The sequence below is a fragment of the Larus michahellis genome, chromosome 11, assembly GCF_964199755.1.
Source record: "Larus michahellis chromosome 11, bLarMic1.1, whole genome shotgun sequence".
NCBI classification, from domain to species: domain Eukaryota; kingdom Metazoa; phylum Chordata; class Aves; order Charadriiformes; family Laridae; genus Larus; species Larus michahellis.
In genome coordinates this window covers 3155731-3169534 of record NC_133906.1, presented here as the reverse complement: position 1 = coordinate 3169534, position 13804 = coordinate 3155731, and the positions used below count along the sequence as shown (strand labels likewise).

Genomic DNA, 13804 nt, shown 5'->3' with positions numbered 1-13804 from the left:
TATTGCCCGAAAGATCATTTTCTACTGAAATACAGCAGCTCCCAGGTAAAGTAGGCTTTCATTTTTAAAAAAGTCTTTTTCCAAACTAGGATTGATGGAATATAGAAAGTTATATATGCAGTTCTTGGTGATTGAAGGCTGTCAAGTTAAACTAGCTCAGAAATAGCAGTTAGCCTACTGCTACATTAGATGTAAGCCCTTGGTTTATTTGAAATTGATTATCTCATAATATATTTATGTAATGTATTCTTGTAGGTGACACAAATGACTTATTGAAAGTGAATAATGTATTTGGAATTGCCCAAATTACCTGTTGAGAGAAACATGAAGTGGGAAGTTTAATGGGATCTTTGGTGGGGAATGAAGTCATTTCACACTGATGTGTTGTGCTGATCTTTCGTTCGCTTTATCTTGCATGCAGTAAGTTACTGAGGATAGCCATGCGTTTTCACTGAGAGCACCTTCCTTTTGAAGCCAGTATTCTGTGCCTGCCACTGATTCAGCCTCTGAATTTTAAACACCTTGGCACTAACTTTATTTAATATTGCAAAGCCATCACTCAAGAGGTGTTTAATACTTTTGGTTTTGCCAGATAGTGCTCACCACCTCCTTTTTGCTCTTACCAATTTTGTTCCTCCCCTGCGTTACTCCTTCTGCCGTGTTTCTTTTACCAGGATAAAGTACTGCTTGAGTTCTCCCTGTGCTCAGTGTGAAGCCTTTCTAGGTGATCTCCTGGGTAACAAGAGGATGGCATGGTTTTCTTGATCATTGTGACTCTGATTTCAGTTTTAAGTCTGCTTTTCTTAAATTCCATCAGCTGTACGTTGAGATACGTAAGTCTGCAGAGTGTGCCTCAGGTTGGCACCCAAGGGACTGCAGGTTCGAGCAGGTGCCTGTGGCAGGGGAAGGCAGGTCCTGTGGCAGCACCCAGTGTTAAGGGCTGACTAGGGTACGTAGAATTGAAGAAGCAATTCCGTTCGGGTTCATGGATTGGCTAATCTAGCTCAATCCATTTAATGTGATTTCTGATATATGGCCATATTTTACTGTATGAACTCTCTAATATATATATGGCCAGAGACTTTTTTTGAGCGTTGCCATTCACGTGGAGCTTTTGAACTTCTAGTTCTGCTTTGTGAGGCTCACTAATAGCAGTCGGGCTTGTTCAGCAGGCCAGCTTCAATGCGCCGTGTGTGCCGTAGCTTTGTCATCTCATTCCTGCCAAGGGAGAGTGACAAAACAAATGTGTTCAGGTCCTTGGCAGATGTTATCACCGCACTTCATTTCCTGCTAAGGTTTGAGTATTACTGCGCTCTTGTAATACAGGCTTTGCACACGCACGCCCCCAAATATTCCAGTGGCTTTACTGTGAGGGTAAAATTAAACGGCTACCGGAAGATAACAAGATAATCACTTTCTCTGAGGGTGCAGTTATGGCATCCTACCATTGTATTATCTGCAGGGCTAAAAGTTTGAGGGGAAAATGAGGAGCGTGTTGGAGAACACGGGCCATGTTCTAATCCCACAGCAAAGGCTGCGTGGTTACTCTGTAGGGACATGAAATGTGCTGGCTGGCGGGAGAAGCAATGGCGGGGACTTTGATGTTGTAGTTAGCTGCATACAAACTCATTGTGAAAGCACACGTTTCAAAAAACTTTGGGGCCTCTTTTATAAAGAGTTACAGCAACATCCTCCCCTCCCACCCCTGTAGTGGGAAGAAAACCACCCAAACCCTAAAGAAACCACCAAACCTTGAAATGGCCACATCATTTTTCCTTAATAAATTGCAAACCTGTTTAAAGAAACCACCTGAAAGTACTCACAAGGTGATAAACACTACACCACTTTTTCCTGGTGAACTTCTGTGGGTGGTGGTATTGGCCCCTTGAGAAGCAGGTACATCAGGATTGCTGTTTCAGCCTTAAGTCTCTCGGTACGAGCGGTGCTTGCTAATACTCCATCAAGAGAAACCTGTGATAGTTTTCTGCCAGAGAGAAATGGATTTCTGTGCTCTTTGAAACATTCGTGTTGATGTTTCACTTTGAGAATTTGTGAGTGCTGTTGTTTTTACCTGCATAATGGTGAAGAGAAGAAAGGCTGGATAAACTAGGACAACAGAGCACTATAGGGCTAATTTTGGGCATTTGTTTTCCTTGGTTTTTTTCTTCATGGTGGGATAACTATAGCTGACAAGTCAACTAGCGAAGGCGTGTCCGGATTGACATGTAGTTAAGAAGAGTTCTGTACTTTGAACCTTATTTGTGCTGGCACGTTTGATTTTTGCCATTCATGTAACGAGGCTTCGTGTGGCCAAGTTTTGTTTAGCTGTTAAAGCCGCACAAGAAATGACTAGCAATGTAATCTGCTGGGGAACCTTTTAGTAATTTTACGAAACTACTCATGAAAATCCTCCTCAATGCCAAAATTACGTGTTGTTTGCCTTTCATGGCTGATCAGGGGTTTGCTGTAAACATTGGTAGTCTTGATGACTTAACAGTAACTAACTGCTTGGTCTGATTACTAATTTCTAAAACCTTGATTTTACTAGAAACAAATTATTGTGGATCCATCGACCTTCAGTGAAGAACGTTTTAGGCCTTCCCTGGAAGAGCGCCTGGAGAGCATCATTAGCGGAGCAGCGCTGATGGCTGATTCATCCTGCACACGTGATGACCGACGGGAACGTATAGTTGCCGAGTGTAATGCGGTGCGACAGGCCTTGCAGGATCTACTTTCCGAATACATGGGGAATGTGAGTATCTTCTCGTCTGCTTGCTTAGTTTGTGTGGTTTTTAACTCCATGTGATTATCTAAAATGTGGAACCGAAGCTGTGTGTCTCCAAGTTGGTTTGTTCTGTTCCCGAACAGAATTTGAACAGTAACCAGTAGTCCCTGAAAGGCTTGTCAGGAGCATCAGATACACTTAAATCATCAATGATACTTATCTTAAAACTGATCTCTAATCTTCCAAGCAGCTATTATCATCATAAAGTGTTAACCCTTCGGCACTGTTTTTATTGTGTGACTGTTAGTATTGGTTTGTATAGAAATTCGGTAGAATTAGTCTGGTTTTCCGCCTCAGCTTCTGTAAGGTAACTTGGCTTCTGGAAAAAGTAGTATTTCTTCCCTTCGGTTGAAGCTTGGGAAGTTTAACTGTGTCATCTTTTTAGCTAAAAGACATAGATTCTCAGAATCAAGTTAATTAGTGTTGCTGTTGAGTTTGTGTAGAGGTGATGTACCAAGTCAAATATTTCATAAGAAATTCTGAGAACAGTTTGCTATCAATATTGGACTCTGAGCACTCTTTCCAGCGTTCAGGCATTTAATGTGCACACAGTATTGAAAGCCTGAGACTGTTCCTACGGTTGAGTAAGTGTTGTGTCATGGGGAGAGTTTCTGCGTTTGAAGGCATCGTGATACAATATTGGACCTCCCTCCCTCTCCGTTGCCTCTTTGTTCTTATCCCAGCAGGTCTTAATCTGGATGGCTCTTGCTGTGTTGGGATATAAGGTCAGGATATCATTTAGATTTAGACTACGTCTAGTCTTTAAACTTAAATACTGTTAAAGTTGATTTCAGACCTAAAGCAGAAATGGCAACAACTTAAGCAAACTACATGGCTTGTAGCACTGTGGCAAGTAAAACTGGCTGAAGAAATCTTAATGGGATGAGGCAAAGTCATATTTATGCTTTTGAGCACATTTGAGGTGAAACGTGGTTCAGAGAGACCTTTTTGAGACAGATCTTCCTTGTTTAGGAAGATCACTGTGTTATGTACCTTACCTTCAAATCTTTTGGCAAAAACTACTTCAGCATAGCGTGAAACTGGTCCACAGGCTCCCGCGTGGGGCTCAGGGTGGTATAATTTGGAGAACAGATGCAGCGTGCGGTAGAGAGAAAGTAAAACAAGGATTTCTGTTTACTGAAGACAAGGACAAAGTAATTGAATAAAACTGAAAGCCAAGTCTTATATAGCCTGCAGGCTGAGCTAGGTACTTCATGTAGTCTGTCTTAATTGCTCGTGAAAGTAGCTTGCGCTCAGCATTGACATTATAGAGAAGTTAAGACTGCAGCTGGGAAGCAAGGCGCGAAGTTGTGCCACTTAGAATTCCTTTCAGAGCAGGGTGTTTTATTAGTATATGGTGCATCTGTAATATCCCTCTAACAAATGTGCTGCCGCATTGAATGGTGCCCTATCGGCATGTTTCGGAATAAAACATCCACCACGTGCTAATTAAAAATGTGGAAGAGGTAAATGCTCGGTCTTGCACGTACGAGTTGGTGGCATTTCTCCCATCGAAAGTTGGTCGCTACCTGTGTAAGACTGCCGAGCTTTGAGTTCCTCTGGCAGAAATGCCTATCCTCCTCCTCAGCCGCGTCCTGTTGTCTCTGATATGCAAGTTAAAGTAATCACGCTGAGATGGAAAGAATGTATTCCCTCTGTTATCTCTTTCAACACATTGTGAATTTAGTGGAGCATACTGAATTTTTTAAAGTCACTGCTACGTTATGATTGTAGACAGTGTAGTTGGGGAAATGAGATTAGAAATTCAGTGAAATGGAGTGGAAAAAGCAATTGATAAATTATGGTGAAAATGTGGGATGGTGTGTAAAAATCCATACTGAGGGGAGAAAAAACCCCCTCAATGGTTAAGCTGAAGAATGAATAATAGTTGGGGATCTAAACAGTGAAAAAGGCTTGCTACATCTACAGGAAGAGTGGGGATGTGCTGACTTACAGAAGTGGTAGAGGAAATGTCATATCATGTATATGTATGATATACCCACAGCTACCGTACCCAGCCATCTCCTGGCGTGCTTTCCTCCAGGCTCCCTTTGAAGAAGGAAATGAATTGGGCATTAAATCTGTTAATTGCACAGCACTTGCAGTGCATGATAGATGCTATCTGAGTGCTAGAATGAGAGCTCTTTATTGGCCAAGTGCAAAAATTCGGAGAGGAGATTGGATGAGGAATACACTGGAAAGGTTGAAGCACAGGAATCTCTGAGGAATACACTGGAAAGGTTGAAGCACAGGAATCTCTTGAGGCAGATTCCCTTTTAGTTTTAAATGCCTTCTGGTTTAGTGACTGCCTCTAACTTTTGGGGTGGTTTTTTTTGGTTTGTGTTTTTTTGTTTTGTTGTTTTGTTTTTTCAGCTCTCTGGCAATAAAAAGGCTGCTTCCTAGATAGTTTGTAACTCAAAGTTTAGTGTTTTGGACCCACAGTTTAATTGGCCCTGTGGGCTTGTCCCCGAGGGTCTGTCAGTCTGCGAGTGTTGCAGGCTGCGTTACTATGTGTAGCACAAGTTTCTATCTGAATAACAGTTCTCGGTAATAAACTGAATTGTAGGATCTCTTGACCCCTGCTGCATCTGCTGGCACGGTGATGAAGCCTGTGATTGTGGCCCTAAAAGAAGCGCAAGGTTTACTTCTTCAATAGTTTGTTACAGAAGTTTGTATCCCCTTTTCTTAGACTGGTGTGTGTTTTATTTCCTTTTCCATCTAGCACACCTGTCTTGCCATTTTCAAGAGTAGTCCAACTTGGTCAGACTGAATTTTGTACATCGAGGCCGGTACCCTGTCTTGACAGCGGTCAGGAGTGGATCCTACAAGAGAGAGGACAGTAACCAGGGAGGGGTGTAGTTTTGTTTACCCAAAGTATCCCGAAGTGCTGGCAGTCTGCAGCTCAGATACTTCCAGAGCTAGGACTTCTCCTGCTTACACAGGTGCTGTGCATAGAAACATCTCCTCCTGTTTGGAAGCAGAATGGCCTTCTGCCTGTTCTGTTGGATGTTTCCCTCCATCGCATTTAGGAAGAGACCCTGAGCAGTTATTCCTTGCTCATCCTTTTCTATGCTACTTATGTTGTTTGAGACATATAACGTAGGAGACTTCGGTCTTATCTTCCCTGGAATGAAGTGTCCTCATTTTATTAGGCTCTTGCCGTAAACAAGATATCCAACACCAGCTCTCGGCTTTGGCCATGCCCTCATTACCAAGCAGCGTGCTGGATTAGGATGGCATTTGTAGAGTGAGTTAGAGCTCAATGCTCGTGCTCTGCATTTCACAGAAGTTTGCATCAGCTGAACTGAGCCTGGTCCTGGGGAGTGGGTACTAGTTGGCGTTTGGTGTGGTAGCGGCTGTCTCCTTGTTTCGATTCACTCGGAGAATCCAGCTCGTGTGGCCCAAGAGGGCTCTGAGATGAGAATCGCTGTGTGCGAAGCGTCAGCAAGATGGGTGTCAAGAGTGTGCTTCTGATCTGAGCCAGGATGCTGGTGTAGACACATTCCACCGTCTCCTCCTGCGCCTCGTCTGGATCTTCGGATTCCCTTTGAGATCTGGGGACCAGGACTGTGCCTGCCATTCAGGATTCAGGCAGTGTCATGTTATCTTCTGGTTTCGCTCTGTAGTCCTGTACTAACAGGGCCTGACACTTGATTTTCTTTCTGATAGCTGCTGAGCACCAAGGGTGTATCTCGATGAAACAGCTACCGTCAACATTTAGCTTCTGAGTCACGGTGGTAGGAGTCCGTTTCTGTGAATGTTAAGTTAGATGGTCTTTCCCTTGTACATCGCTTATTACCTATGTCCACTGCATGTTGTCTGCCATTTTATTACCCAACCTCTTGTGGCTTATAAACCACATTCCTGAAAATGCCAGCTGTTCATCCCTTAATGTTAGCATCTGATTCTTTTAGCTTTTTCCCCTTGTCTTCCACTTTGCCTAGGGAGAGCTGGGTACCATTATGGCTTTTGCTCACTTCTCACAATTCCAACAGAAAATAGTTTTCCTCTTTAAACTTGCGTTGCAGATCCCTCCTGGATTGAAATAGCAAACATGAGCTCTCTATGTGCATTTGATTTTTATTACTTGGAATAAGCTTGATTCTTACTGCTAATGCTGAATGGCACAGCGAGAATGGGAAGGCCTAAAAAAAATCATTATTGATTCTGTCTAGCACTGTAAAAGCAGAGTAGTCCAAGGTCTTGGATCTGGGATCATCTGCCTGGAATGCAATAAATTGACCACATCAGACATAGAACCATAGAATGTGCTGGATTGGAAGGGACCTCTGAAGGCCATCTAGTCCAACCCCCCTGCAGTCAGCAGGGACATCTTCAACTAGATCAGGTTGCTCAGAGCCTCATCCAGCCTGGCCTTGGATGTCTCCAGGGATGGGGCCCCCACCCCCTCTCTGGGCAACCTGGGCCAGTGTCTCACCACCCTCAGTGGAAAGAACTTCATCCTAATGTCTGATCTAACCCTGCCCTGCTCTAGTTTAAACCATTGCCCCTCGGCCTGTCGCTACATGCCCTTGCCAACAGCTCCTCCCCAGCTTTCCTGTAGGCCCCCTTTAGGGCCTGGAAGGGGCTCCAAGGTCTCCCCGGAGCCTTCTCTTCTCCAGGCTGAACCCCCCCCAGCTCTCTCAGCCTGTCCTCACAGCAGAGGGGCTCCAGCCCTTGGATCATCTTTGTGGCCTCCTCTGGCCCCGCTCCAAGAGGTCCATGTCCTTCTTGTGCTGAGGGCTCCAGAGCTGGACACAGCACTCCAGGTGGGGTCTTAGGAGATCAGAGCGGGAGAATCCCCTCTCTGGATCTGCTGGCCAAGGTAAAGCTAAGTTTGGCAAGATCCAGATCTTTGTGTGATCTGTTGCAGTCGGGCATTCCTGGCGTGTATTTCATTAATTAAATGAAAAAATCTCAAAGCATGTTTGAGTTTAGTTGGCCATCGACACTAGACTTAGGCAGGGCAAGAGGACAGAACAAAGCATGTGCTGGAGCGATGGTCAAGACTAATAGTACAGCAATGAAGAAGTTAGTAAGAAAGCTGGGATCCTGCGTGCAGCGATGTAACAAAACACAACAGAAACAGTCTTTTGTATCTAACTCCATAATCTTGCGTGGTTAAGCATTGCCTGGTTGCGGTTTGCTCCAAATAAAAAAATATGAAGCAGTATATTTTTTTTTTTTTACGCTACTACCAATTTATCCCAGTGTTGGGGATAAATTTGCACGAGCAGCTGGTATGATACTTCTCCCGACGTAGAGAACAGGTACAATTCTTGTCAATGTCTCTGCTTTTCTGTGCTGTACTAATGAACTCTGCTTCAAATTTTTATGTGTAGTTTTTATTGCAGTTATGTTATCTAAACTACCTAAATTGAATGCGTAGAAAAAAGAATAGCGGGGCTGACAGAGCTGAAATATTTCTCAGAAGCTGGTGTGCAGAACGGAGAGGGAAGAATGTGTCTACAGACACAAAAATCCACAAACTGTAAGTCGTGACAGGGTACGTGCTCTGTGCTGTACCTCTCCACGAGTGGTTTTTAGTGCAGAACTTGAGCAGCTCGCCTTGATTTTTAGCTGCTGTGTTAAACATCATAAACATAAGAGGTTGTGGTTTCTAAGGTTGGGGTTTAGTGGGTTAGAAAGTGCAGGGCATCCGCTGGAAACTTAACCAGAAATTTCCAGTCTGCTCTCAGTTTGACAACGTTGGACTTGCAGAAGACATCCGTTATCCCATTGACGCGTGAGACTGGAAATGAAAACTTCCTTACGCTTTTGACAGTCCATTTTTATTGCTTGATGCGAGTGCCCTGAGGGATGGGGACGGTTGGGCTTCTTTCCATGAGTGCTGTCGTAGAGCCGTTCAGCAGCACGATCAGAGGTGTCCGGTTCTATTTCGTATGCACAGAAATGAGCAGAGAGCTCTCTCTTTAAGTCTGTTCTGTACCCCATCAATTTCTAATGCATATAGCTACCCTTTCCTGCACACACCAGTAACTTGGACATGTACTAGCATAAACTTTGTCAGAAATTCTAGTTTGGCTAGTGCGGGATGCGAACCCGGAGCCCCATTGTGTACAACATGCTCTTGTACAATAAAATCCCTTGTTACTACATTTGGAAACGATAAATCATGTTACATAAAGTAGCTTGACAGGTCCTATTTCAATGGGAATTTTAATGCTTTCATATTAACATTCTGACTGTGTCCTTGGCTGTCTGGATTGCATTAGAGGTGCTTGGCAGCAAATGGAGAAAAACCATTGGGGGCTGGTTTCAGAGCAGGCATTCCAGGCACAGATGATTTCAACTGATTTTTTTATTTTTTTATTTTTTTCCCCGAGTTCTCATCTTCTCTTTGGCCTCAAGTGGTTGGGTACCATGGCTGGGTTGGTTGGGGGTGGGGGGGTTATATTTCTTCTAGGGTTAGATTTTAATCTACTTTACAGTTGTGCAGCACCCACTTGAAGGTAAGCGAGGTGCTCGAACCCCAGGTCGCTGCGCTACGCTGCCGAGTAGGAACTCTTGCGTGCGGGCCAGTGTGGTTTGGCTCTCGGGATATCTGAAGTAGGTCTCGACGCTCCTGGTTTCAGACTTGGTGGTCTCATAACTTGCTAAATGCTTGGTTTGCACCCTGTTTCTGTGTTTAGCGCGCTTATGGAAATGTACTACTCCAAATAAGTACTGTTTGCTCCATCTTCATTGCACTATTCTGCTTTTCGTCCCTAAGCTCCTTTGAGCACCTCTGATGCTTGAAAATGAATGGGCAAGAAAGTGCCTCGCTTATCTACTCAGTATCTCTTGGGAGAAATAATTTTGTCTTCAGAACTACCAGCAAAGGGTATTTCTACTCCTGACACATTTGCCATTTACAGAACGGAGATGCGTTTTCATTATGAATTTGCCTATTAATAGTGTTGATATCCACAGCTTTATATTCCCATCAAGGATCCAAGCTTGGAAAGGAATGCGTGTGAGTTTTCAGATGACTGTAAAACTTTATTTACAGCAAGCATCTATATATTTGAAAGGGCTCTTGCATAGCCCTTCTAATGAAAGCAACTGTTTCTGTGGAAATAGACGTGAATTAAAATGGCAGACTGATCCATATTTATGATAAAGCTGCTGATAAAAATTCTGCCTTGAGATAATCTACACTTTCTTTTTTAATATTGTTTCTGTCAGTTTAAGATGCTTGAATGCTAACGTGATGGACGTGGTTTGAAAGCCTGGATGGATTTTCCTGTCATGGACTCTGCCGCTCAGTAAAGAGAGCGGTGCTGTTACGCTGGGCACTGATTTCCATAGACGTTATCAGTTTGACAAAGATGCTGCTTTTAAAAACAAAACCATTCTGAAGAGATACAGTTTTTAAGTTTAACGTTTACAGGCTGACAGAGAGTAAATAATTCAGCATACTTGGAGTGAAGCCTGATGAAGATGATAAGAATTTCACGCTGCATCAGTCAGGCATTTTCGGGCCACAGAGAAGAGCTTCCAGGCTGCTCACCCAGCGTCATCCTGGTTTGGGACTTGGCGTGGGGTATGACTTCAGAAGATGTTGTGGGAACGTTTGATTTTTAGGTGGTAATATAAGGGCCTGTGGAAATAAAGGGCAGCCAGCTCACGCAAAGCTTTATCAACCTTGTGAGCTTTGGCTTTTAAAGCTCTTCAGAGCTCCCTGTCATTCCAGTGGTTACTCTGAGCTCATCCTGATGCGTGTAGGGAACGGCTGGCTTAGGGATCCCAAGCTGCTGGGATGAGGGTGCTGAGCCTCAGAGGGGAGGGAGGGCGGCACTTCTGGTCTCCAGTTGTTTGACGTGGCTGGTGGTAAAGGTCAGCGCAGCCAGCCTCTGCTGAGGCTACCAATTCGTTTTTGCGAGTGGCACAACTTGAGAGTCCCAAATACTTGTTCAGGCCCAGGGCAGCGCTTGTGCTACGCAGTGAGAATGCGTTTCTTAAAGAAGCGTACGGCTGCCTTAATGCCTCCTTAAAGGATCACAACAAAGCCCAACGCTCACACCTGAAATCCAGTTCCAGCACAAGCTTAGCAGGCTATTGAAATCTTAAATCATTGCTCTTCTCCACCCACTACCTTCAGCCTTTGCCGCTTGTTTGGTGCAAAATTGCTGGTAATGACTCTTAAATTGGGTAGATTTGACAGTAGCTGGGACTTAGTCTAAACTGTCTTGTACGGCAGTCCTCAGCCTTGCAGTCTCTCCACGCTTTTCAGCATTTTTGTTGTAGGCTCTTAATGTAAAAGAAGGTTGCTGCCCTCACTTACGGTGCTTACTCCGTTCGTCTGCGCAGCAGAATCGAAGTCTAAACTTGAGAATGGAGTTCTGTCAATACCTTGTGTGGCGGTGAAGGCTTCCGTCCTCCCCCACCCCTTTAGGTTTGTACTGATGAAACATCTCTTTTCCCTTTCTTCTTTGGCATATATCTATCTCCAGTGTTAACACATATCTTGTATCTTCTAATATTACCATATAAATCCAGACCTTTCTTCATCTAATGTTGATCAAGTAACATTTAAGATTGGTGGCAGGAAGACCTGAAATAAGGTGTGTGCGCGTGTTTGTGATATGGCGGTTGGCATTCAGCAGCAATTTTACTTTTGAGCTGTAAACCACTTTACATAAATATGCTATAATGCTATGCGTGGATTCTGCTTTAAAATTCTGTGGTTTATTACGTAATTCATTTGAATTCTACCGTTTTGTAGGAAAATATTTGAACTCTCTCTGCCTACATAAGATTAAATTTATAGTCACCCCTAATGAAGCTCCGTTTGGTGATAGTTGAGCACTCTCTGAAAGCCAAAATCGAGGGGTATAGATGGAACAGAGCATGGAAGTTTGCGCAGTGACTACTGATCTGTGGATAAACAGCCTTTTAGCCTCCAGCAGGATCATGCTCTCAGTGTGCAGAAGTATTACACAGACAACTGGGCTTTTGGATTTCTCTTGTTGGAGGAAAGGGATGATGGAATTATTACAAAATTGGAATACTACAGTTCTTGCATTACAACAAAATACTTCCATTTGAAGTCCTGGACTTCCCCGTTCTTTAGCCTTGATCTAACACAAACTCTATTTAAGTTCCTGCCTTTCTGCAAGATGGGATTCAGGAGATAATGAAGTGAGAGAATGAGGGCAGTCGCTGTCTGTGTACATACGTGGCCCTGTTATTGTGTGGTACCGCTTACATCCTCTCCAGTTCCCTGGTCTTATGCAAAACCTCTTGTCCTCCGCTTCTTTTTTTCGCTTTTCAATATCTCTTCACCTTTTTTCACCTTCACAAGCAGTGAAGGTCTTGATGGGAACCCAGAAATTCTATTCTGGATATGGCGTTTAATATCTAGACGGTGTTCTTTGCTTAACCTGGTTTATGCTGTGTAAAAAAAAAAAAAAACCTCAAAAAAAAAAACCAACCCAAAAAAAAAAACCCCTGATGTTCGGTAATGCTCATAATGTGTCCTGGAACTTTAGACCTACTTTGTCCCAGAAAGTCAACTGAATCAATACAGAATAATTAGCGTTTGTGGCTTATCCAAGTAGTGGCAGCACTCTTGAATGTAAATAGAGGCGGAAGAGTGACTTAATCCTCCTCATGTCTGGGGAAAGGATGCGGGCTATGCTGTATCTTGGAAAGCTGTCGAAATAGAGGAGAAAAACTTTGGCTTCCTTCTGGTCTGCAGAGGGACGTGTTTCTTCAGCAGGAGGGACAGGAGTTAAAAGCAAATGGGCAGAGGAGAAACAGAGCAGAGACAACTTGCATACGCCGGGGTTAAAAATTCTTCTGCTCAAACCTATTTGAAAAGACTTCCTGGCTTCGGAGACTGTATACTCAAAAATGATTCTTGCCGAATTCGCATTCTAAAAGAGTGGCTCCTTTACAGTAACAGCAACAAACCTAGAGGCTCTCAGGCCAAGAACTTCCTTGCAAAGGTGTGCGAAAAGATGCATTTTCCTCAGCGCCAATTGAAAAAAGCCTTTCCTTGGCATCAGGCCATAAGAGGAAAATCTGGGCACTTGCAAAATTAGCAGTAGTCAGGGAGAAGGCAGTGGCATGGTCCTGAGCTTACTTTCACAAGTAACTGTGCCTTTCCTAAATTGTGTGTATTTTTCTTTAATGTCTGTAGGCTTTGGATTGAATGCAAATGTTGCGTGATGTGCAGCCGTTCGTGGATTATTGACTCATACTACATACATGTTAACCTCCGACTGTCAAGAAAAGAGGCTTTTGCCATTCGTTGGGTGCTGCCATATGTGGCCAGAAACAAAAAAATAAAGAATTGCTTCTCGGCTCAGAATCTCTTCTGTATGCCTGAGGTGCTGTCATCTGTGGCTTACTGAATATGTAACTTGAATTGACATTATCAGTTACTTTATGAAACCTGCGGAAAAAAACGTGGAAAGTGAAGCCTGGTAGCTCTTTGGAAAAAAAGATGGGGGGAAGAAAAAAAAAAAAGGGCTTTGAAAACAGAAGGTTCTTGGTTGAGAAACCGTTTAACTCTGTAGGTATGGTGTCTTGAGAGCTGAGTGTCTCCGTGGAGCAAAGGAGGCGTGGGTGATGGAGCAACTGGAGCAAGGTGCACTGGAGTAACTGGAGGGAGATGAGGCACAGGTCTGTAGCTACAAATGGGTTGGTCCTGGTGGCCACAGGGCAATGGGCTGGCTCTGCTGGGTGGTCAGGCAGCAGGCGGGGTGTCTCCTTGGGGGGTCTCTGGCCACCCAGCCCTCTCTTCTTGCCTGCTCCGCGCTTTCCTTCTAGCGTGCCTTTCATCTGCTGCGTTTTAGGGAATCTGGTTTGATCCCATACTTAAAAGATGGACACATTAAGAAAAATAAATGAATGTACTTTTTATTGCCTCTGTGTTAAGTGGATTGAATTTTGGACTAAGGTTCGACCTACAAGTGAGGCAGGCACCTTTTTGTGTGCTTGGGTTGGTTTTGGGGGGGGGGGGGGGTGTGTTTTGGGTTTTGGCTTGTGTTTGTTGTTTTGTTTTTTGTT

General features: G+C 43.9%; 1 protein-coding gene across 3 annotated transcripts in view; it reads left to right on the top strand.

Annotated features, from left to right (window-relative positions):
* CTNNA1 (catenin alpha 1) overlaps window positions 1–13804 on the top strand; it is a 122359-nt gene that overhangs the window by 29909 nt on the left and 78646 nt on the right. For all 3 annotated transcript variants that reach the window (XM_074604438.1, XM_074604437.1, XM_074604439.1), the window contains one exon: window positions 2549–2752. In XM_074604438.1, coding sequence (XP_074460539.1) covers window positions 2549–2752 — 204 coding nt within the window. The remainder of the gene's footprint in view (window positions 1–2548; window positions 2753–13804) is intronic.